Genomic DNA, 26,506 nt, shown 5'->3' on the forward strand with positions numbered 1-26,506 from the left:
CACAAGATGCAATAGCTGACCTCAAATATAGACAACAGTGGTTTAATGCAACAAGTTAACACTTTAGTAACGCAAATTATATACAGTACGGAAAAGCAACCCAAGGAAATGACCTTCAGTTAAAACTGAGTGACAAAGAGACAGAGGATGTACAATCCACAAAGTTTCTGGTCAAGCACATTGACAAGAACTTAACCGGAAAGACCATATTAGGTATTTATCCCACAGGCTCAATTCAGCATGTTTCATATTGAGCATAATATCTAGAGTATGCACCATAGTGTGTGCTAGATTAGTGTATGTTGCTTACTTTCAGTCTATTGTATGTCTTATAGTACAGTAATCAGCGGTAAAACTAAATCACACTTAATAGATATCTTCAAGTATACACAAAAGAGCTATTCGAATTATAACACACAATTCTCCAAGAACTCATAGTAGGTCCCTCTTCAGACATTCTATGTAAAGAGCACCACTGAACAATTTACATGCCGATGAAGACTACCAGAATTATAATATGCGCAAATGTAAAAATTTACATGTAGAAAGAGTGAGGATAAAGCATGTAAGTTATTTTGGAATGAAGCTTTACAAAGGTCTGCCAGTGTACAAGAAGAAAATAAAAGGTGAAGTAAAATTTAAGACTGAGCTTAAAAAGTACCTTTTAAGCAAAAGTTTCTATGATATAGGTGAGTACTTTGAATGTGTGTAAAATTATTGCCTTGACATATATGAACATTCTATTGACAAATGTTGTACTCTCAAAAATGCATTGAAAACAACTATATGAGGGATATTCTGTTATTATGTTCGTATTACATGTACTTCGCATGTTAATTACACTTGTGACAATTCCTATATCATTTAAATGATTTACAGGAAGATAATAAAATGAAATGGAAACAAGGTTTCCTTTAATTTCAACCGACATTTCCACAGATAACTGTTTCCGCGTTCGAAATATGTTGCAAACATCGGTTGATCAGCGGTAGTTTCCACTTCCCAGAAACGATGGAGACATGGCTTAAAACATGTTGTAAACTTCTCTCACTCGGTTTTCCTTCGACACATCTCCCGGAAGACAAAACCAAATTTCGGAAATCGTTTATTGCTGTCATAAAGCTACAAAGTGAAGAGTTTTATCTAAGGAAAGGCGTGCGTCGTTGAGTTTGAGGGAAGAGTGAAGTAAGAAAGGTGTGGCAGCAGGTCTGCGGTTGCCGGTTGACATTGGAGTATGGACATTTCTCTTTGTCAAAAGCTAAAGTCGATTAAACAGAGTTATCGAAAGGCAAGTCCTATCGATATGTTGACATTCAGTCTTGTTAATATGAAAGTAAGTGTTGTAGCAGACGTGTTGACTATGGAAAATTGGAGAGACGTGTGCAATGAATGTTTATGAATAATGAGCACAATCGACGTATAAGAAATTCTGTTATGTTAAGTGAGCAGGTGTAATTTTAATCTGAGTTTCCATTTACGCTACTGTAATCACAATGCCTGCAGTTGTGGTGGGTCGTCCGAAAAAGGAAAAGGAAGATATGTGGGAAGCGCTTAAGGCGCATATAATTCGAGAGAGGCAGAGAAAGAAACAAGGTATTTTTTCGTCAAGTTTGCTGAGCACGTTCAATAGACGCCACTCCCTGTTCCCTCTACTTTTTTAAGTTACGTCTGTGCATTTATCCCCGTACAGTAAGTCGTGTATTCTTAATGCAAACAGCTGCTTGGAAGCCAGTTTTATGATGATATACACAACTGACAGAATTTATTGAGTCATTGTTACCACACGTGCACTGTGAAGGATTACCGTACTGAAATATTCCAAATTAGCATGAAATGCTTGGGGAAGGATATTTTTTTAAATAAATGGAAGTTTTGGCACATTCGTAGGCCTATTAAACAAGAGGTAACTTCTTGATCATAGAGTTAACACAGTTTTAATGAAACAACAGCAAAAAAAAGTAGAATGCTCTTCGGAGCATGACCTCAAATAACTCGGTACCCACTGAAGGCATAGATTTATGTACGGCCTTGTTAACCTGCAGAGCAGTCTTGCAGTAGTAGACATCTTATTTTTGTAAAGATATCACTTGTTTATTATCTGCAGAAATATTACTATCCGGTCATGCTCATATATACTGCTAACTGTATGATGGCTCTTATGCTATGTATTGCCCAAGCCACAGAAATGTTAAACTCTGGGATACAGTAACTCTGTTTAAAAAAAAAAAAAAATTACAAAGGCTGCTGCTGCCTCCAGTCAGAAGTGTGCAAACCTATTTATCTTTGCATAATTACAACTGCTTTTACCTCCAACACTTAATTTCATTACCAAACTGAAAATTCCTTTATGGTGAGTTTCTTTATCTCAAGCTATGCTACAAATTTCTTTTTTCCCAAATTCAGTTCTTTACCTCATTAATGATTTGATCTACTCATCCAGCACTCTTCTATGGTACTACATTTCAAAAGCTCCAGTCCCTTCTTATCTGCACTGGTTACGATCCACATTTCACTTCTTTACAAAACAACAATCCATACGCAAGCACTTGGAAAACTTCCTAACACTTAAATTTATAGTAAAAGTTACATAGTGCTATCCTGCCTCCACATTTTTTGTTGTTTATGCATAATAAATGTACACAAGATACCTTAAAATCCTCACCAGAGACTTGTACATTATCCAATACATGTTGTCTGAATTTACCTTATAGTTTTAGTTTTTATGATGGAAAGTTCATTAAAATGGCGAAGTGTATTTAATTATGGGGTGAATATAAACACTAAGTCACACTACATGTCAATTTGTTACTACAAAATTTATTTGGTACTCACATTCAGTGGATTTGTGAACTCTCAACTGAATTATGACATTTCAGCCTGCCTAGATCTCAGGTTATACTACAGATTAGTCTTATTGCCACATCTGAGACTTGCAAAAGGGGGGGGGGGGGGGGAATCCATTACCTTACTTTAGCTAGAAATGAAATTTGGGTAAGGCAATGACATTTTTATTGTTAGAGACAGCAGGGAGCTGGGAGAACAGTTGAGCAGAGTGGGTACTATCTTGAAAAGAGGTTATAATGTGAACATCAATAAAGCCAATCCGTAGTAGTGTAATGTAGTTGAACTAAGTCAGGTAACCCTGATATATTTGACACTAAAAGGGATGAGTTGCTGTAAAAAGTTGAGTAATGCTACCTGGGCAGCAAAATAACTGATGATAGTTGAAGTACAGGCTACAAAATTCCGACTGGCAAAGAGAAGCGTTTTTGAAAAGGAGGCATTTGTTAGCACTGGATATGAAATGTGGCTACAATAAAATCTGAACCCCATCCCCCAAATTAGTTTTGGTGATAGACTAATCTGTAGCGTAACCCAAGGTCTAGGCCAGACTGAAATGTCATAATTCAGTTGAGAATTGAGAAAGCCATTGAAAGTGAAGGCCAAATAAATTTTTTGTTGACCAACTGTCCTGTAGTGTAGCATAGTGTTTACATTCACACCATAATTAAATACACTTTCCATTATAAAAACTAATAGTGGAGGTAAATTCAGAAAGCATATATTACATAATGAGCAAGTCTCCGACAAGTATTTTAATGTATATTAACATATATTGTGCATAAACAATGAAAAGTGGAGGGAGGAGGCAGTAAGTAACTATTGCCCAAATTTGGAGTCTCTAAAGCCTTGCATGGATAATTTTTCTGCGCGAGTAGTATTTGTGAAAAATATAGACTGCTGATTTCAGACAATAACTCTACTGCAAGGCTGCTGTTATTGTAATTTCTTAATTAAATATCTGTGAGATGTGTGTATGCACCACATAAAATGTAATTCCTTTCTCTTCTGTAATGAATACTTTTGCATATGTGAAGAGTTTTCCACAAAATATTAGTTGAGAGCATTTTCTGCCACCTATTCCAATTAAAACATTACACTGTTATTGAGTTTAAAACTGTAAGCCAGTGTCGTGTGTTCTCAAAAAATTTGTTTATGTTAATCTAAAACTGCTTGTTTCATTTGCCACAGCTTATGAAAATTGCTGCATCCTTCCAGCCATGCCTTATCAGTTGGAAACATAATTCACTAATTCTTGTGTGAAACAAAATATATTATTTTATGAAATAGTGGATGTTGGATATATTTTATGACTTAGCAAAGGCTTTTGATACCTGCTTGTACAGTGTAATATACAGCACACTAGCTTGTGAGACAGGAACGTTTATGATCCATTTCTGTGCACTGGTTTCAGACACACACATAACTGTCATAGGATGATGCACTATATGAGTCGAAATCTCGTGCTGTTACAAACTTATTTCTGCTAGACTGATCATTCTTCCTTATTTATACTCTGACATTCTTTTTTGTCCACTTTCACATTGACTGGAACTATCTTGCTGACTATTGCACTTTGAGGGGCTCAGTGTCCATTTGCTGGATAAGGGCTTGATGGCTCCAGGGTTTCTGAGGTGGAGACGGGTAATTGCTGCCAGTACTCCATCACCGTAAGCTATGAGTATGCTTGAGCAACCAATGAGTGGCACGGTGGTGGTATGTGGGGATCTTGGCTTGACCACCCGAATCACTAGGGTGGTGAACACCATTATAAAAAAAGCCTCTCAATCTCAAGGTGTGCTGCTTGCCAATGAGATACATGGCTGTTGAGGTGGAACGGCTGTTAGCGTGAAATCTCTGGGGAGCCTCTCGCACCTCAGTTGTTGAAGGCATACCTAGGCATGTGGGGCTCTGTCTAGCTGGACTTTTGTTTCCTTAGCTGTTCATGGCACTGAAATAGAACCCGTGAAATATTCTCCACCTCCTCCCAGTGGAAATGGTGAGCCACTAGCAGATACCAATATCCTATCAATCAAGAGGGCTTCTGTAGCTAGTCCTCCTGATTCTGGAATTAATTCAAATAGTCTTGTCTCTAGTAACAGAGCACATGTTGGTAATCAGAATGTGCTTTTAATAGTGAAAAGGAAAGGTTGGAGCTTTGAAAAAGTTTCTCCTTTCTATATTCGGGAAGGCTTAGAGGGCATTGTTGGCACTTTAACATCAGTCCAGCAATTGCATAATTGGCCACTTTGGTAGAATGCTTTTTTATTCCAGTCTCTGATCACGATATGAATTCTTTAGACGATCACTGGTTTCAGTCTGTAATGGCCATCCTCAGATCTAAAATATATAAATATATATACATATAGTGAGCAGTGTGCCTTTTAACATAAAACAGCAATATGTATCACAATATACTGTCATACAACTAGGGAAATGTTCAGATAAAATATGGTATAATGTACCTTTTTTACACCTTGTCCTAAAGTGATACGGCCATAATGGCATCGTCAAAAACATATAAATATAATCAGCATAGCATTATCACATAGATCTAAAAGATGGTGTAGAATAGGCCACATCGTCCAAATAGTGATTATTGCCAACTAGCTACTGAAGTACAGTAGCATCAAGAAACCTGTTTGCCTACACCCTCCCTAGATGTCGTTACTGTGAGCTTGCTTATGTGTAGTCATCATTTATGCAAAAACATAATCTGATAAAAGCACTTTAGATGAAATACATGTAGCAGACTTATTAAAATTGATGACTATCGAAGGAACCAATTGTGATACATTAATGTATACATTAAGTCGGCTGTGCCCTTTCAAAGGAACCATCCCAGCTTTTTCCTGGAGCAATTTAGGGAAATTACAGAAAACCTAAATCAGGATGGCTGGATGCGGGATTGAACAGTCATCCTCCTGAATGTGAGTCCAGTGTCCTAATCACTGCGCCACCTTGCTCTGTTTGAATTACAGCAGAGATGTTTTTGACATGCAGGGATCAGGTGGACATTTCCAAGGAGGAATTGAAAGATGAGTGTGCTCATGAAGGTACAGTTGATGTGCAAAACATCATGAAGTGGATGGATGGAGATTTTGTAAAATCTGACTCCTTTATCCTGACGCTCAGTAGCATGAAACTTATGGAGCATGTCAAGGCAGATTTCCTTTGTTTAAGCATTTGTCAATACACTTTTGATACTGCAGTTATTTCGAAGCCCGTATCTCCTGTTATAACACCAGAAAGGGCTGTGGTTGCTGAAGTTGGATAACATCCTGCTACTCTTAAGATCCAGTCTGCGCCAGTCTCCAGTGCTGCCACAACCACGTTTGTGGTTCTCTCTTGAGTATTCTTCAGAACTGATGGATCTTGATGTCTGATGTCGCACCCCAGGACTGAGCTTTCATCCATTGCAGGCTCCCTTCCATGACAGAAAGTCAGGGTGGAAGTGCTACCCTCATGATAGGTGGCTACTGTAGTACAATGGAACATTAATGGGTTCAGGACACATGTTGATGATCTGAAACTCCTAACACAGTGATGACACTTTTGCAGGTGTTTGCAGAAAAATGCTGTTTAAAGCATCTGATGGCCCTGTACTATGAGGCTATATCCTCTGTGGCATGGATGACCTGACTGGGAAAAGGGCCAAGGGAGGGGTTACTGTGTTTGTCACTAATGTGCATCCCTCCTCTGCACTCCCCTTAGCTGCTGACCCGAAAGCAGTTGAAGTTACAATTGACATTCATGAGGTTGATGGATCACTGTTTACTATATTTACCTCTGCAAGACTCTTGAGGCTTTAAAAGATCTCCACTGACCATTTGTTCTACCGGGAGATTAAATGCCCATCTTGCATTGTGAGGTTTAACCTCTAATTGCCCTCAGTGTTGGGATTTGGAGAGCCTCATGTCATCTCATGATCTGCAGATCCTCAACACAGGCACTTCCAATCATTTCTGTGCTGCTGCTGTGTCATTCTCAACCACTGACCTCTCCTCCTGTTCTCCAGCCCTTGCAGATATGTTCAGTGGGAAATCATTGACAACTTTCGTTCCTGTGTTCAATTCCCATTCTGTATTCAGATACTGGATGGAGCTCTCCCTCATAGCACAAAACCAAAGTGGATGATCAGCATAGTTAACTGGACACTGTTCTGCCAGTTGGCTGCATTTGATACCATGACAGTTTTCAGGAGTGGGTTGCGCCACATCATCTGAGTGATCCACTGTGCCGCTGACTCCCTCCCCCTGTTAGTCCGGGAGTTAGAATAGGCCTGAAGTATTTCTGCCTGTCGTTAGAGGTGACTAAAAGGAGTCTCACGTGTTTCGGCCTTTATGTGATGGTCCCCTGTCGGGTTTGACCTCCATGTTTCTAAATTTTCCCAAAGAGTGAGCCAGTTAGGGAAGGGTGGCTTACATGGTGCATCATGTCCATCGTGTGTGGATATCTTCAGCCCACTTTCTCATCTTCGCATTGCAGTCCCTCTCATTCTCCATTTCTTAGGTGAGGACACTTCCTGGGTGCGTTTTCCACCATGCACTGTGCAGTATCGCATTCTGTGCTGACAATGACAATGGACTTCTTAGCGCTTCATATCTAGCACGGTAGCCAGTCCATTGTGGTGGGGCTGCCATGTACCCTGTTGGTTGTAGCTCCCTGACAACACAGGGATCACTCTGCTGATGTCTGCACTGTTAACTCCCCACGTATGCCATGGAATAGATGCCCATCCCCCTGGGGCATCGGGACTCCAGGCAATGGCCATCCTGCCAGGTGGCCTTATCTGAGGCTGGGTGGTGCCCGTGGGGGGGCCCCTGGTTGGAGTGGGTGGCATCAGGTTGGATGACATGCCATGAAGTGTAGTATGTCATCTCTTGCTGGTGGTCCATGAAGCTTTAGTTTTTGTGGAGCATTTCGAGGACAGTGGGTAAATGGGAGAAGTCTTGGGCTGCAAATTGATATATCAATGGCCGAGTAACTACCATGAGCCACAATGAAATGTGTGGTGGCCCCAGCATTTAAGAGGCAAAGATTAAACTGAGACAGTAAAGTTTCAACATCTCTGCCTCGGCCAGTAAGCACGGTGTCACCCCACAAGTGGTTATGAGTGTTAAAATCTCCCAAAAGTAAGAAAGGTGTGTGTAGTGATCACTTCCCCAACTTCCTGTCACGGCTCTGGCATCTGGCCCACGGACGCCGGCCCAGGTGGGCTTTAAACAAGGCAGACCGTTGAATCCCCCCCACACGGTAACATCGATGTGATGGTTGAGCAAGTGACTACAACAATTGTTTCTGTGGCAGAAAACACGATCCCTCACTATTTACACTGCCCCTGGCAAAAGCAGTCCTTTGGTGGTTGCTGAAAGTCGCTGAAACAATTAAGGAGTGTCAGTGAGCTCTACAGCGGCATAAGTGGTGCCCTTCCCTTTAAACAGCTCTGTGCCCGCGTTTGCGAACTTATCAAAAGATGTAAGCAGGAGTGTTGGGAGAGATATGTATTGACCATTGGGTGCCATACGTCACCTTCCCAAGTCTGGACAAAGATCAAACGTGTTTTCGAGTACCAAACCCCAACAGGTGTTCCCTATCTTAATATAAATGGCATGTTATCTACCGACGCAAACACGATTGCCGAGCACTATGCTCGAGCCTCTGCATCGGAGAATTACCCCCAGCCTTTTGCACTCTTAAGACGGCGACTGGAAGGAAAAGTCCTCTCATTCACTGCATGCCTCAATGAATCATATAATGCCCCATTTACAGAGTTTGAGCTTCTCAGTGCCCTTGCACATTGCCCCAACACAGCTCCTGGGCCAGACCAGGTCCACAGTCAGATGATTAAACATCTCTCATTTGACTGCAAGCAGCATCTCCTCATCATCTTCAACTGGATCTGGTGGGGTGGTGTCCTTCCATCCCAATGGTGGGAGAGCACCATCATTCCGATGCCCAAACCCGATAAAAACCCACTTGATGTTGATAGGTGTTGGCCCTTTAGCCTCACTAACATTGTTAGCAAGCAGCTGGAATGTATGGTGTGTTGTCGGCGGTTGGGTTAGGTTCTGGAGTCACGTGGCGTACTGGCTCCATGTCAGGGCAGATTCTGCCATGGTTGCTGTACCACTGATGATCTTGTGTCCCTCAAGTCTGTCATCCAAACAGCCTTTTCCAGATGCCAACACTTGGTTGCCATCTTTTTTTATTTACAAAAAGTGTATGACACGACCTGGTGACACCATATTCGTATCACATTATACAAGTGGGGTCTCCGAGGCCCACTCCCGATTGTTATCCAAAATTTCGTATTGCTTCGTACGTTCTGTGTCCAAGTAGGTGCCTCCCATAGTTCCCCCCCATATCCAGGAGAATGGGGTCCTGCAGGGTTTTGTATTGAGTGTATCTATTTTTAGTGGGCACTAATGATCCAGCAGCAATAGGGCCACCCGTCTCACCTTCTCTGTATGCAGATGACTTCTGCATTTCGTAATGCTTCACCAATACTGGCATTGCTGAGCGGCACCTACAGAGAGCCTTCCACAAAGCGCAGTCATGGGGTCTAGCCCACGGTTTCCAGTTTTCGGCCACAAAGTTGTGTGTTATGCACTTCTGTTGGCGATGTACCGTTCATCGAGATCCCGAACTTTACCTTAATGGTAATCCACTCACTATGGTGGAAACATATCGATTCTTAAGACTGGCTTCCTCACCTTCGTCAGCTTAACCAGAAGTGCGGGCAGCACCTCAATGCTGGGTGTGGAATGACCTTTCAAACCAAATCCTGTATAGTGTTTTTCGTGAATCTAACACAATATGGATGGGCATTATCGTGGAGTAGCATCACCTCACACAGACTTACTGGTTGTTCTTGTATTATGTCTCCAAGAAGCCTCACAATAAACATCTTTAGATTTTATTAGATAGTATATGCTTAGACCTTGAGTGTGAGGTCGCAAAAAGCCAGTGATGTTTAGGTCATCTGATGTCCCCCATTTTGTCTACCATGCAACCACAATATTGGCTGCTAATGCCAACAGGGAGTGGGACTGGAGGCGAGCACAGCTTGGAGTGTAGCTGAACTGCTTAGTCGATGAGTAACTCACAACAGTTCTACAGTACTAGTGTTGTTGATTCAAAGCATGGCACTGAGTATGACAAGCAGAGCAACCATTGCATTATATTTACAACAACAGTTGCCAAAGTTGACAATCCCTCATAAAGGAGATCCAAGGAATTCCATAGAGTGAGAAAGAAGTGGCAGATGAAATATTAGCATTTCCGCAAGACGAGTCAGTGTAATGTGTAGTGCTGTGTATGCTCGACTGTGCGGACAATGTACATGAGGAGTACCGTGATGGCAATATGTGCTTCACAAGTGAAAGTGATATTGAAACAGATGTCGAGCCATGTAGTTCATCATCGTTGTTTCACAGGGAGTCATAAATCATGACACCTGTGAAATGTAGTAAAGGACACTCAATGTCCAAGGAGCATGTAATGAACATAATTTGAAAGATCAGCAGCAGCATAGTAAAAAATGAAAGATGAACAGATTTTGTGTAAGTTCGCAGCAATATTACTGTGTACTGCACAAGAAACACCACAGATATTCAAGGGAGAACATAGCGCAATTGTTACAAAAAGTGGTTCTTTAAAGTGGATGATAGCAACCTACTGCGTTATGCATATGAAATTGCGTGCTATATAAATTACACTAATTTCAATGGAAGCAGTGGATGGTTGCATAACTTCAAACAGTGTTACAGAATAGAAAGAAGCAAGGTAGCGAAATTTCGTACAAATTGTCAACTTTAAAAGTCACATCATTCTGCTGAATTGCTCCAAATATTTGTAGGCGAGTAAACGAATTTATCCCATTGTTCATTAAGGGTCTTGTTTTCAATTTCAATCAGTCGTGATATAAAAAGGAAACGCATGTGAAAGTAATGCTGGAAATTAGAGGTACCAAGAGAGTTGTATCTAAGGTCAACTAACATCACTGCCTTAACGCATTCGTCTGTAATTATAACGACTGATAATCTGGATGCCAAATTTGCTTGGAGGTAATTTTTTGTGCTAGGTGAAGTAGGACGTGCTCTGCTCCCTGTGAGTCTTTCTCATGTGTGTGATATCGCAAGGGCACAAGGGAATATTAATGTCACAGCAAGCAAGACTGGGAAAATGGGTTTAAGAAAACTACAGCTATGTCATGAGCACTATTTTTGGCCCATAGCTGGGCAAAATAACTTGCATTAGCTTGATTTCTGTCTGCATACAAAAGTCATGCTCTGTTGGAGTGAACTATCCCCCCTGAATAAAAGTGTGACATTGCGGTTCATGCCCCTGGAACCTCTGGACAAATTCAGTTTCTGAATATTTGTTTTTTCCGTACTTACAGAATATGTTATCCCACTATGCCTTAAGGGATAGCCAGTTTCACTATAAGCTCCCTGACAGACTCACACTTGGTTGCTTGCCATCACATTCCAATAATTTCATCATCGAGGGACACCAATATGATTGTATATGCATTCTTTAAGAGTGGATGCCTTGTTGAACGTCCGTCACAGTTTACAGCTCCCAAGGAATTTGCCTTCCTGGGTGCGTTTTCCACCATGCACTGTGCAGTATCGCATTCTGTGCTGACAATGACAATGGACTTCTTAGCGCTTCATATCTAGCACGGTAGCCAGTCCATTGTGGTGGGGCTGCCATGTACCCTGTTGGTTGTAGCTCCCTGACAACACAGGGATCACTCTGCTGATGTCTGCACTGTTAACTCCCCATGTATGCCATGGAGTAGATGCCCATCCCCCTGGGCATCCTGCCAGGTGGCCTTTTCTGAGGCTGGGTGGTGCCCGTGGAGGGGCCCCTGGTTGGAGTGGGTGGTATCAGGTTGGATGACATGCCATGAAGCGTAGGACAGGTTTTGGGAGGTGGAGGACTTGGTCCAAAACACGCTCTGGTTCAGTCTTGATAAAAACAGCAGCCTCTGCCCAGTCAGAGGCATTACTCGCTTGTGACAAGTTGGGGGTTGTTTCTGTTACCATCATACCCCATAAGAGCTTAAATATGGTCCAGGGTATTATATTCCACAGGATCTTCTTTTGCTGTCTGACGACGAGCTGCTTGCCAATTTGGAGTGGCGAGGTGGTCAAATTGTCCGGTGCATCCATCGGGGCCCAAGGGATAATCAAGTTGTCACTAGTGCCTGTATCTTGGCCTTCGAGGGTGTCACATTGCCCGAGAAGGTCAGAGTGATGGCCTACCGCTGTGATGTCAAGCCATATACCTCACCCGATGTGGTGCTTTAAGTATGGGAAGTTCAGTCATATGTCTTCCCGCTGTACTTCCAGCGTCACATGTTGAGATTGGGGATGTCCATCACATCCCAGTACTCCATATGCCCCGCCTCCCATCTGTGTCAACTGTGGAAGACATCATTCACCATGCTCGCCAGACTGCAGTATTTCACAGAAAGAGAGGAAAATCATGGAATATAAGATCCGGGACTGACTGACCTACACTGAGGCTAAGAGGAAATTTGAGCACATACATCCTGTGGCTGTGACCTCCTCTTAAGCCACAGCTTCGAGAACAGTTGTTGCCCCATCAGTTCCTCGTATATCTGTCGCTTTCAGAACCACAAGACTACCCCTCCCCCCTTGACAGTGATGGGCACTTCCCTCCCTGTTGCTCCCGCACCACCTACTTTAGGAGCAACCCCCCCCCCCCCCCCCCCAACCATTGGGGATATCAGTTCTCACTTCTGAGCTGGAGAAGCATAAATCTTCTTTGGCTCTACTCACTAGGAAAGCGTCTCTTGGGTCACTACATTCCCAGGTTTCTGTTAGTGGGAAAGATGACACCTGCCAGTGGCTGAAGAGCCCAAAGCTGCTGGTCATAGGGCTTCACGCTTATCCTCAGTCCCAGAGACTGAATCAGTGAAGTCCTCCCATCCAGGGTAACTCTAGAAGCAGTGAGAGAAATCCAAAAAGAAGGTCCCCAAGACCAAGGGAATTGTGGTGACAACCACTACCTACAAGTTCTGCGGGGATATATACTGCTCATGCAATTAGTCGGTGGCAGCAGGCGACCCTGAGGTGTAAACTGCCTCATTGAATGTTCCATGCCTTCCCAGTCTCACGATGTTGTCATCCTCCAGTGGAATTGCGGCGGTTTTTTCCTTCGCCTGGCTGAGCTATGGCAACTGTTAAGCTTTACACCTGCTTTCTGCATTGCCCTCCAGGAAACCTGGTTCCTGGAAATGCAAACCCCTGCCCTCTGCTGCTGTAAGTGATACTACGGGAACTGTAGAAACTATAATAGAGTGTCAGGTGGAGTTTGCGTTTATGTCCTAAACTTGGTCTGTAGTGAACCTGTGCCCGTTCAAACCCTTCTTGAAGCTGTGGCTGTCAGAATAAGGATGACGCAGGAAATAACTGTCTGCAATGTATATCTTCCTGCAGATGGTGCAGTACCCCCGAATGTATTAACTACGCTGATTGATCAACTCCCTAAATCTTTCTTACTTTTGGGAGATTTTAACACTCATAACCCCTTGTGGGGTGACACCGTGCTTACTGGCCGAGGCAGAGATGTTGAAACTTTACTCTCTCAGTTTGATCTTTGCCTCTTAAATGCTGGGGCCACCACACATTTCGTTGTGGCTCATGGTAGTTACTCGGCCATTGATATATCAATTTGCAGCCCAAGTCTTCTCCCATTTACCCACTGGAGAACACATGACGACGTGTGTGGTAGTGATCACTTCCCCAACTTCCTGTCACGGCTCTTGCGTCTGGTCCACGGACGCCGGCCCAGGTGGGCTTTAAACAAGGCAGACTGGGAAACTTTCATCTCTGCTGTCACCGTTGGATCCCCCCCACACGGTAACATCGATGTGATGGTTGAGCAAGTGACTACAACAATCGTTTCTGTGGCAGAAAACACGATCCCTCACTATTTAGACTGCCCCTGGCAAAGGAAGTCCCTTGGTGGTTGCTGAAAGTCGCTGAAACAATTAAGGAGTGTCAGTGAGCTCTACAGCGGCATAAGTGGTGCCCTTCCCTGGAGCACCTCATAGCCTTTAAACGGCTCTGTGCCCGCGTTTGCGAACTTATCAAAAGATGTAAGCAGGAGTGTTGGGAGAGATATGTCTTGACCATTGGGTGCCATACGTCACTGTCCCAAGTCTGGACAAAGATCAAACGTGTTATCGAGTACCAGACCCCAACAGGTGTTCCCGATCTTAACATAAATGGCATGTTATCTACCGACGCAAACACGATTGCCAAGCACTATGCTCGAGCCTCTGCATCGGAGAATTACCCCCAGCCTTTTGCACTCTTAAGACGGCGACTGGAAGGAAGAGTCCTCTCATTCACTGCATGCCTCAGTGAATCATATAAAGCCCCATTTACAGAGTTTGAGCTCCTCAGTGCCCTTGCACATTGCCCCAACACAGCTCCTGGGCCAGACCAGGTCCACAGTCAGATGATTAAACATCTCTCATTTGACTGCAAGCAGCATCTCCGCATCATCTTCAACTGGATCTGGTGGGGTGGTGTCTTTCCATCCCAATGGTGGGAGAGCACCATCATTCCGATGCTCAAACCCGATAAAAACCCACTTGATGTTGATAGGTGTTGGCCCTTTAGCCTCACCAACAATGTTAGTAAGCAGCTGGAATGTATGGTGTGTTGTCGGCGGTTGGGTTAGGTTCTGGAGTCACATGGCGTACTGGCTCCATGTCAGGGCAGATTCTGCCATGGTTGCTGTACCACTGATGATCTTGTGTCCCTCAAGTCTGTCATCCAAACAGCCTTTTCCAGATGCCAACACTTGGTTGCCATCTTTTTTTATTTACAAAAAGTGTATGACACGACCTGGTGACACCATATTCGTATCACATTATACAAGTAGGGTCTCCGAGGCCCACTCCCGATTGTTATCCAAAATTTCGTATTGCTTCGTACTTTCTGTGTACAAGTAGGTGCCTCCCATAGTTCCCCCCCTATCCAGGAGAATGGGGTCCTGCAGGGTTTTGTATTGAGTGTATCTATTTTTAGTGGGCACTAATGATCCAGCAGCAATAGGGCCATCCGTCTCACCTTCTCTGTATGCAGATGACTTCTGCGTTTCGTAATGCTTCACCAATACTGGCATTGCTGAGCAGCACCTACAGAGAGCCTTCCACAAGGTGCAGTCATGGGGTCTAGCCCACGGTTTCCAGTTTTCGCCCACAAAATTGTGTGTTATGCACTTCTGTTGGCGATGTACCGTTCATCGAGATCCCGAACTTTACCTTAATGGTAATCCACTCACTATGGTGGAAACATATCGATTCTTAAGACTGGCTTCCTCACCTTCGTCAGCTTAACCAGAAGTGCGGGCAGCACCTCAATGCCCTCCGCAGCCTGAGCAACACCAATTGGGGTGCAGATCACTCTATGCTGCTGCAGCTCTACAGAGCCCTTGTTTAATCCTGCCTTGACTATGTGAGTCTGGTTTATGGTTCGGTGGCGCCTTCAACGTTGTGTTTATGCGACCCGGTGCACCACTGTGGCGTTTGCCCAGCGACAGGAGCTTTTAGGATGAGTCCGGTGACCAGCGTCCTTGTGGAGGCCGGAGTCCCTCTGTTGCAGGTTAGGTGTGCACAATGGCTGGGCATTTACGTTGCACACATTCGTAGTTCTGCGCATCCGGATTACTGTCTCCTTTTTCCACCCACGACAGTTCATCTCCTGCATTGATGGCGCAGCTCAGGGCTTCGAATTGCAGTTTGTGTCCGATCCCTTTGTTCTGAACTGGAGTCCTGGCCCTTACCACCTTTACCTCAGGTCCATTCACATATATCTCCATGCTGTGCACCTAGGTTGTGGCTTTGCCTGGACCTTTCACATGACTCTAAGGACTCATTAACCCCGCGGCTCTCCGCTGCCATTTACTCTTGATTCTTGACGTGTACCGAGGCCACAAAGTGGTTTACACTGACGGCTCGATGGCTGATGGTCGCTTTGGCTTCGCGTATGTCCATGGAGGACATATTGAATGGCATTTCTTGCCTGATGGCTGCAGTGTTTTCACTGCTGAGCTGGTGGCTATATCTCATGCTCTTGATCAAATCCGTTCATGCCCTGGGGAGTCATTTCTTCTGTGTACTGACTCCTTGAGCAGCGTACAAGCTATTGGCCAGTGCTACCCTCATCATCCTTTGGTGGTGACCATCCAGGAGTCCATCTATGCCCTGGAATAGTCCGTTTGTTCAGTGGTGTTCGTCTGGACCCCAGGTCACATTGGAATCACAGGCAATGAACTTCCCGACAGGCTGGCCAAACAGGCTACACGGAAACAGCTTATGGAGATCGGCTTCTCTGCAACTGACCCGCGTTCAGTACTATGCCGCAAGGTTTTGCGGATTTGGGAGATGAAATGGCATAACTATAGCATGCACAACAAAGTGTGTCATTAAGGAGACTACGAATGTGTTGCAGTCATTCATGTGGGCCTCTTGCAGGGACTCTGTGGTTCTCTGCTGGCTCTGCATTGGCCACGCGTGGGTGACACGTAGCCACCTCGTGCGCCGTGATGACCCACCTCAGTGTCGGTGCGGCACCCGGCTGACAGTGGGCAATACCTTGGTGAGCTGTCCTACTTTGGCTTGCCCTTACCGGACTCATTGCCATTAATTTTAGCTGACAGCGCCTCATTGGCTAATTTAGTTTTACATTTTATAAGTGATGGGTTTTATCATTCTAAATAAGTTTTAGGCTATGTCCTTTGTCCCTTTGTGTTGTCCACTCTAATGTTTTTAGGGTGGATGTTTTAATGGGTTGCAGAGTGGCTGGCTTTTCCTTTTTATTCTCATGGTATGTGTGTGTGTTCATTTTAATCATTCTCATCATATTTTTGATTTACCCAAATTGCATATGTGGAACACCATTCTCCCTTTTAAAGACTGTTTCTTTGGGCCTCATTTTTTACTCCAAAATTTTTTGGTTACTACACCTGACACTCTGAAGGCAAGATCCGAGAAAGAGTGAACATTTAATTTTTACTCCAAAATTTCTTGGTTACTTCACCTGAAGGCTCAGAACATTTTGAAGTGTTTTAGGCACAGGTCCTTGGGAGTGGAGAGGGCATACTGCTCCAGTTTTATGTGGCTTTCATGTAATCGTGGCTTGACGCTGTACACCATGAGGAAATCAGGCTGGCCACAGGAACTTACAGTACCAGCCCGATGCGCAGTCTGTGTGCCGAGGGCGAAGTGCCACTTATCTCCTGGCAGCAGCTTCTCATGGTGCATCAGGCATTTCAGTTTTTCGCTCTCCCACTTCCCCGTTATACCATACTGTTGCCCCTCTGGCCATGGAACGCATCTTTACCAGCCATCCTTGGGCAACGAGACCATTTGGGATCCATAAGAAGTATATGCTGAAGTTCCTTGGTGTGGGGCACTTACACGCTCAAATCTGGGGTTTTAACCAACTGCCACTCTTGTTACACAGAGGCCAGAGTAATTTTAGATTTAATGCAGTATGGAAGTGACTGCACTCCTGCGTATGTTTTTAATGCATTATTTTCTGACTTCTTAAATAAGCACCACAACTCTTAAACTGTATTTATTGATAGCTCTGTTGGTTGCTCTGTTGTTTTCTCTGATCATATGCTCAGGAGTCAACTGCCTCAAGTCTTTACTGTCTACAACATTGGATTAGATGAGGTATCTCAGGCGCTGAAGCAGATGAGACATGTTTTGAGTGCCAAATTCCTTGTCTTTTCAGATTCTCTGAGTGCTTATCTCTCTCCCCAAGACTTGTACCCAGAAGATGAAGTTGTTCAGAATATTCAGGACATCCTCCTGCATCTACAAAGGTTGAGGAAGGAGGTGTCTCTCTGCTCATTTCCAGAGCACATGGGTATTGTGGGGAATGAAAGGGCGGATGTGGCAGACAAGGAGATGTATCATGATCCTCAGTTAGTTCGGTGTGCCATATCCGTGCATGCTATCTGTTGCCCCACTGTAGAGATACATTGTCATGCATCGATGGGAGGATGAATAGCTGAAAGTGACAGACAATAAGCTCCGTGTAGTAAGGCACACAAATGCATCTGTGCTGTATTTCCTTCCAGCCACATTGATGGGAGGAGAGCCTCCATACTCATCATAGTATAGGCCACAGTCCTGTGGCACACAGCTTCTTGCTCCAGTGAGAGGGCCCTCCAATATGTGGTGCTTGTGGCATACAGATCACTGTGTGCTGCATTTTATTAGATTGTGTTTTATTTCCGGACCAGATGGCAGCAGTTGATCTGTGGACAGCTGTATTATGTATTTTAATTGATTTTGAAGTGGATATGGTCAAAGTTTTAAAGTTCTGTGAATTGTCCAGTATATGTCCTAAGATTTTAGAGAGATACTCTTAATGTGTTAACAGAGTGACTGGCTCCCCTATGTTTTTTGGTAAGTGGTCAGCTGCTCACCTTTCCCTGTGCCATTGATTTAGCCCCTCTGTCAATTTATATATGTTTTAATCCCTGGTATAGTACCTTTCACACTACATCCATTGTCTTAAGGCATGTGAGATGGGGTGATTGTGTGGATCGCCACATGTGAGATGGGAGTGAGTGCAAGCGTGTCATTTTGCACACAACAATTTTAGAAATTTTATTCACATTTGTTTCTTCTAGTTAGTACTAGGGTGCTGATAACATCACTTTTGAACATCCATATACTCAAACCACATACACTGTATGCACTCTGTATCAGAATTAGGCCTACTTGCAAAAACTGTCATGGGTCAAAATGTGCAAGGGGGAAGGAGAGAGGGAGGATGCCAAATGATAAGTCACTTGCATGGAAAAATGTTCGTGTACCAACCCTAGTTCCAACTCTACGCAATGTGTCAGCTTCTGAATAATGTTAATTATTTATTTAATTATGTTAACAGTACCTAATGGAAACAGATATTCCTTTCCTTTTTTGTCTTTAAATGTCTATTAGATACCTAATAGTACCATTAAAAGACTAATGTAAATGACTCATATCCCCCAGAACTTTACCCCATTACATTTAGAGTAGGACATTAAATTGTTATACAGTTCAGTGTACCAATCTATTCAGTATAATGTAATTGGCATCACTGGTCTGGGAGGCTGTGGTGAAGGCTGTGGGATGCAAAAGAGGTCGGCCGAGCTTGGTTTGTAGGTGAGCAGTGGTGGTTGATGGTGTGGCACAATTGCAGAGGGACAGGAAGGGAAACACCATGGATGAGGTAGTTTATGAGAAGGTGAGAAAGGTTTTTGAAGTGAAGTCTGGCTTTTATTAGTTTGGAAGACAATGTTAAAACTGTCAAGAATTAATTATTTTCCTTTGTCTGTTCAGTATGGTAGTTGTGCTATGACCAGAACCGCTGCAGTAATGAATTAGATGTGACAATATTTTAGCTTTATTGAAGCAAGCTCTGTATGGCTGTGGTGTATGTTCACATCTGTAGCTTCTTGTGGCATTAAAATGTAACTAATTGCAGATAGCACTAGGGAAAAATTTGTAACATAATTTATGTTGAGTTTGGTTTTTGAGCTTTTTTGGAGTTAAGCAGTCCTGCTGATTTCAAAACTAGTTAGTTTTCTTCTATCAGGTCAAGTTTTTTTCCCATGTACCTTATGTAAATATAAATACTCTGTGCAGGATTAAGTGTGGAGCACAGTCAACAGTTTTGCTTTCCTATTGGCTGCCATAAACCTCTGACTGGTGATGGGAGGGATAAATGAGGCCATAGTTGACCAGTGAGAGATTCATATTCTCTAGACCAGTTCACTTATGCTTGAGACACTGTAATGAGATGATAGTGCATTCCAACATAGAGACCAAATTCTTGTTTGATACAAGGTTAGCAGTGTTCAGATTTTATTATATATGAACAGAAACCTTTCCTTACGTCTTCCTCAGGGAGCTTATGTCATAAGTACTTAATTATATGTATCTGCTTGTGTCTGTATATGTGTGTGTGTGTGTGTGTGTGTGTGTGTGTGTGTGTGTGTGTGTGTGTGTGTGTGTGTGTGTGTGTGTGCGCGCGCGCGTGGGTGCGCGCACGTGAGTATATACCTATCCTTTTTTCCCCCTAAGGTAAGTCTTTCCGCTCCCGGCATTGGAATGACTCCTTACCCTCTCCCTTAAAACCCACATCCTTTCATCTTTCCTTTTCCTTTTCCTTCCCTCTTTCCTGACGAAGCAGCCGCCGGTTGTGAAAGCTCGTAAAATTTTGTGTGTGTGTTTGTGTGTTATTTTATTGTGCCTGTCTACCAGCGCTTTCCCACTTGATAAGTCTTGGAATCTTTGTTTGAAAGAAACTTCCACATGGGAAAAATATATTAAAAACAAAGATTCCAAGACTTACCAAGCGGGAAAGCGCCGGCAGACAGCCACAATGAACAAAACACAAACACACACACAGAATTACTAGCTTTCGCAACCGATGGTTGCTTCTTCAGGAAAGAGGGAAGGAGAGGGAAAGACGAAAGGATGTGGGTTTTAAGGGAGAGGGTAAGGAGTCATTCCAATCCCGGGAGCGGAAAGACTGCCCTTAGGGGGAAAAAAGGACAGGTGTACACTCGCGCGCACACACACGCATATCCATCCGCACATACACAGACACAAGTAGACATTTGTAAAGGCAAAGAGTAAGGGCAGAGATGTCAGTCGAGGTGGAAGTACAGAGGCAAAGAAGTTGTTGAAAGACAGGTGAGGTATGAGCGGCAGCAACTTGAAATTAGCGGAGGTTGAGGCCTGGCGGATATCGAGAAGAGAGGATATACTGAAGGGCGAGTTCCCATCTCCGGAGTTCGGATAGGTTGGTGTTGGTGGGAAGTATCCAGATAACTCGGACGGTGTAACACTCTGCCAAGATGTGCTGGCCGTGCACCAAAGCATGTTTAGCCACAGGGTGATCCTCATTACCAACAAACACTGCCTGTCTGTGTCCATTCATGCGAATGGACAGTTTGTTGCTGGTCATTCCCACATAGAAAGCGTCACAGTGCAGGCAGGTCAGTTGCTAAATCATGTGGGTGCTTTCATAAGTGGCTCTCCCTTTGATCGTGTACACCTTCCGGGTTACAGGACTGGAGTAGGTGGTGGTGGGAGGGTGCATAGGGCAGGTTTTACACCGGGGGCGGTTGCAAGGGTAGGAGCCAGAGGGTAGGGAAGATGGTTTGGGGATTTCATAGGGATGAACCAAGAGGTTACGAAGGTTAGGTGGACGGCGGAAAGACACTCTTGGTGGAGTGGGGAGGATTTCATGAAGGATGGATCTCATTTCGGGGCAGGATTTTAGGAAGTCGTATCCCTGCTGGAGAGCCACATTCAGAGTCTGATCCAGTCCCAGGAAGTATCCTGTCACAAGTGGGGCACTTCTGTGAGAGGTTCTGGGTTTGAGGGGATGAGGAAGTGGCTCTGGTTATCTGCATCTGTACCAGATCGGGAGGGTAGTTGTGGGATGCGAAAGCTGTTTTCAAGTTGTTGGTGTAATGGTCGAGGGGTTCAGGACTGGAGCAGATTCATTTGCCACGAAGGCCTAGGCTGTAGGGAAGGGACCGTTTGATATGGAATGGGTGGCAGCTGTCATAATGGAGGTACTGTTGCTTGTTGGTGGGTTTGATGTGGACGGATGTGTGAAGCTGGCCATTGGACAGATGGAGGTCAACATCAAGGAAAGTGGCATGGGATTTGGAGTAGGACCAGGTGAATCTGATGGAACCAAAGGAGTTGAGGTTGGAGAGGAAATTCTGGAGTTGTTCTTCACTGTGAGTCCAGATCATGAAGATGTCATCAATAAACCTGTACCAAACTTTGGGTTGGCAGGCTAGGGTAACCAAGAAGGCTTCCTCTAAGCGACCCATAAATAGGTTGGCTGCTTGAGGAAAGCTTGTTTGAAAAAGGAGCTGAGGTGCAATACTTTCAAAGCAGTGGTTGCCATAACATTCATGGTTTAATGGAACAGTTGGGAAATTTCAGCCCATAGCACAATTGAATGCTGAGTGTTCATTGATAGCTCAGAACGGAGTTTGAAGTGTGTCATACTCCATAATGGAAATTTATTTGCTGTCCCTAAAGGTCATCCAGTTTGTTTATGTGAAGAATATGAGAATTAACAACAATTTGTTGCAATATCACATGCACCACTGGATCAACTAAGTTGACCTTAAAAATGTTTGCTTCCTTCTTGGCCAGCAACATAATTACACCATGTATCTCTGTTATTTGTGTATGTGGGATAGCAGAGTTTGTGAAAAGCATTGGTTGCAGTCAAATTGACCACCAAGAACTGACCTGAAACCTGGTGATCCAAACATTCTACATCAGCCACTTGTTGAGAACAACAACATTGTATTTCCACCTCTGCATATAAAACTCGGGTTCATGAAATGTTTTTTAAAGCTTTATTAATGGACAGAGATTGTTTCAAGTATCTCATTTTGGCTTTTCTTAGCCTGTCATGTGGAAAGATAAAGGCCATTGTGTTTGATGGCCCACAGTTTCAGCAGCTCGTTAAAAATGAACTTGTCATCGGAACAATGACAGAATTTGAAAAGAATATTTGGTTGGCATTCAGAAACATTGTCAAAGATTATTTTGATAATAACCGGAGCACAGAATTATACCGAAATTGTTCAGCAACTCTTGGAGAGCATCAGAATGCTTGGTTCCAAAATGAACATCAAATTGCATTTTTTACTACTTTTTAACATTGAAGAGTTCTTCAGATAGCAAAACTGAAAGATGAGACAGTTGAGATAAATTTTTCTTTTATTTCAGTTAAATGATGATCACAAATAAATTGTCATAAAACTAGCAGTTTCGGTCCACAATGACCATCTTCGTATCTGTCAGAAAACATTACAAAATAATGAAAAGTTAGTAATTTCATGTGTGTATCAAAAGATGAGCATAAAAAGTGATAAATCATACCAAACAGGAGAAACCTTACATTGTCCTAATACAATTAAGCCAAAGTGGAATCCTCAAAAGGTATAAACAAGACTAGCTTGGCATCATCGAACACGTGTAATAATATACTCTAAACCAGGCCGCAATGCCGGAAAAATCGTAATGTGAATGGCGTTTTTGCTCACAGTTAACTAGGCTACAGTTTTGAAACAAAAAACAATTTTGTGATGTAAACTCATCAGATGTTGCTACTGTGCGCATATTTGACAGATATAAACACTGATCAGCCAGAAAATTATGACCACCTACCCAACAGCTAGTATGGCCAACTTTGGCACGGATAGCAGGAGCGATGTGTCATGGCATGGAAGCAATGAGACCTTGATAGGATGCTGGAGGGATGTAGCACCACATCTGCACACACATGTCACCTAATTCCCATCAATTCTGGAGAGGGTGAGTGATGATCTGTGACACCATTTTCAATCACATCCCAGATGTGTTCATTGGGTTCAAATCTGGAAAGTTGGGGGGGGGGGGGGGGGCGGCAGTACATCAGTTGGAACTCATCACTGTGTTCCTCGAACCATTCCATCACCTTGTGACATGGTGCATTATCTTGCTGAAAAACACCATTGCCGTTGGGAAATGTGATCACTATGGCGGTGTATGGACTTGGAAGATGGCGGATTTGCACCTTTCCATTGGCCTGATGAATAAGACCATGCAATTCTTTGCCACGGCTCCAATATCCAGTGCCAGTAGGCATGTGCCCATTTCAGTTGTAGTTGCAAATGTCATGGTGTTGACATTGGCAATGTATGGGTTATTGGCTGTAGAGGTCCAACGTTAAGAGTATTCAGTGAACTGTGTGTTCAGACACACTTGTACTCTGCCCAGCTTTAGTCTGGTGTTAGTTCCATCCCAGTTTGGCACCTGTTTTACCAGCCTGCCCAACCTGTGATGTCGAACATCTGTAATGAGGGATGCCTGCCCAATGATATCTTGATTTGATTTGACGACATGTTGAAGACATTCACCACAGCACTCATCGAACAATCGACAAGTCGTGCAGTTTTTGAAATGCTTGTGACAAGCCTCTGGACCATCACAATCTGCCCGCAGTCCAGACAGCACACTCACTGATACTACATGTGCACCATTGTGTTTATCTGACTAGCAGTCACTCCTTGACATGTGATGCTGCTATCACCTGAATGGCTTTATACCCATAGTGGGTCAGTGGTCATAGTGTTCTGGCTGATCAGTGTATATACAGTAAAAAAAATGACAAAATAAATAATAATACGAAGCACAAAAAAAAAAAAAAAAAACCATAAGCCTGGAGTAAGCAATCAGTGGTGTCTGTTGTCATAGCTGTCGGAATGCTGCCTAGAAGTACCCACCAGGGGAATGTATCTGCCACAGGAACTGTCAAATCTTGTGACACATTGTGTCAAGAGAAGGACCACAAGCCATTGTGCCAGTCAATTAATATAATGGTGTAGGCAATTAAATACATTATATAACAAAGAAGAGAGAATTAAAAAGGAGGGTGAGACAAGCAGTGTAACAAAATGAAGCATATACCTAATGCAACCAAGGAAGGTGTACATGTTAGAGAAATTAAATGATTAATGTAGAAAATTGTCATACATAGGAAAGTATGCACTGATCGCAAAATAGCTCTGTCAACTGAGCTCCCAACCGGTATGAGCGTCTTAATCTCGAACAAATGAGACAATCATGCGCTTTGTCGTCTTCTTCGTAGGTGGTGTCTTCCTTTGTTGTGCTCCTTACAGTGGGCCGTCAGAACCACCCACTAATAATTGCCTCCCCCCCTCCCAGGTGGTTGTGGTCCGTTCTGGTGCTTCCACTGCACCCATCTTGGGAGCATTGGCTCTGCACCTGCCGGAAACACCGGTTCCTGTCCCCCTTCTGGAGGTGTCCCACCCTCTTCCAGTTTTTATAGCTAGGAAGAGATCTCTCAAGACTCTTCCTTCCATGGTTCCTGCTGATCCACAGCGAGGCACTAGCCTGTGCCTGAAGGCACCACAGGCTGCTTGCTGTTGGAATTCTCATTCTATCTCTGTCCCAGAATCCAATTCAGGGAAACCTTCCCAGTTGTCGTCTTCTAAGGAGAATAATTATAAGGAGGACAAAAAAGTCCTCTAAGGTACCAACAGACTGTGCATACAATCCTTCTGTGCTCAAGGTGGAGATCCCACTGGCCCCTGGGACACCAGGTCTCCCCAAGCAATTGCCGCAGAACCTATGTCATTTTATCTCCTGACATGTTAACTGGTGGCAACACATTATCCTGGTGACAACCTGCCTGCCTCTCGTCACTTCATGCCCCGACATTATTCAGACAGTCTGAACCTTCAGTGGCAACTTTTAAGCACTTACCTTGCATTCTGTATTGCCATCCAGGAAACATAGTTTCTGGCAACTTGAACCCCTGCTCTTCATGGCTACTGAGGTTATTTTAAGAATCAAACAAACAGTGAGAGGGTATTGGGTGGAGTTTGTATGTGTGCCATGTATGTATGTGTGGAGTTAGTAGGTATGTGCTTCAGGTAAGGGCACATCAGGATTTTACCATCTGTAATGTTATCTCCCCCCTGAACGTGTCATGTCCAATGATGTACTATCTGCATTACTCTCTCAGCTTCCCCCACCTTTCCTAGTTTTTGGTGACTTCAGTGCCCATAATCCTTTGTGGCGTGGTACAATGATCATTGCCCGAAGTAAAGAAATTAAAACTTTATTGGCAGGGCTCGATCTTTGTCTTTTGAACAATGGTGCCGCCACACACATTATTGTGGGTTAAGGAACTTATTCAGCCATTGACTTCTCCTTTTGCAGCCCTGATCTTGTACCATCTGTCCACGCGAGGGTCTACAATGATCGCATGCTAGTGACCACTTCCCGATCTTCCTGTCCTTCCCTCAGCTGTGCTTCCCTGGACACCCACCCAAATGGATTCTTCTTAATGCTGACTGGGATGGGTTCACTTCTGCTGTCATCCTTATCTCCCCAGTGCAAGGCAGTATGAATGTAGCTGTTCGACATGCACTGGAGCCTCAAAGAAACGGATATAGGCGTGCATATTTAAATACAGAGATTTGTAAACAGGCAGAATATGGTGCTGCGGTTTGTAACACCTAGATGGCAAATGTCTGGCACAGTTGTTAGATTGGTTACTGCTGCTGCAATGGAAAGTTATCAAGATTTAAGTCAGTTTGAAAATGGTGTTATGGTCTGTGCATGAATGTGAGACATAGCATCCTCGAGGTAGTGATGAAGTGGGTATTTTCCTGTACGACCATGTCATGAGTGTACCATGAATATCAGGAATCTGGTAAAACATCAAATCTCAGACATTGCTGCGGCCATTAAAAGATCTTGCAAGGACGGGACCAATGATGACTCAAGATAATCATTAAGCACGGCAGAAATGCAACCCTTCTGTAAATTACTGCAGCTTTAAATGCTAGTCCACCAGCAAGTGTCTGCATGCGAATCATTCAACGAAACATCATCGATATGGGCTTTTGGAGCTGAAGTCCCACTCATGTACCCTTGACGACTGCGTGACACAAAGCTTTACGCTGAGCCTGTCAACACCAACATTAGACTGTTGATGACTGGAAACAGGTTGCCTGATCGAATGAGTTTAGTTTCAGACTGTATCGAGTGGATGGA

The 26,506-nt window shown here is 43.8% G+C and overlaps 1 protein-coding gene across 3 annotated transcripts in view; it reads left to right on the top strand.

The window, feature by feature from the left end:
• The first annotated feature begins 1,283 nt into the window (after positions 1–1,283).
• LOC126284090 (G protein pathway suppressor 2) overlaps positions 1,284–26,506 on the top strand; it is a 111,463-nt gene continuing 86,240 nt past the window's right edge. The window contains exon 1 of one of the 3 annotated variants that reach the window (XM_049982738.1): positions 1,284–1,593. In XM_049982738.1, coding sequence (XP_049838695.1) covers positions 1,494–1,593 — 100 coding nt within the window. In that variant the 5' untranslated portion in view covers positions 1,284–1,493. The remainder of the gene's footprint in view (positions 1,594–26,506) is intronic. The other 2 variants (XM_049982739.1, XM_049982740.1) reach the window with 2 other exon arrangements.

This window comes from Schistocerca gregaria, chromosome 8, assembly GCF_023897955.1.
Source record: "Schistocerca gregaria isolate iqSchGreg1 chromosome 8, iqSchGreg1.2, whole genome shotgun sequence".
Taxonomy (NCBI): domain Eukaryota; kingdom Metazoa; phylum Arthropoda; class Insecta; order Orthoptera; family Acrididae; genus Schistocerca; species Schistocerca gregaria.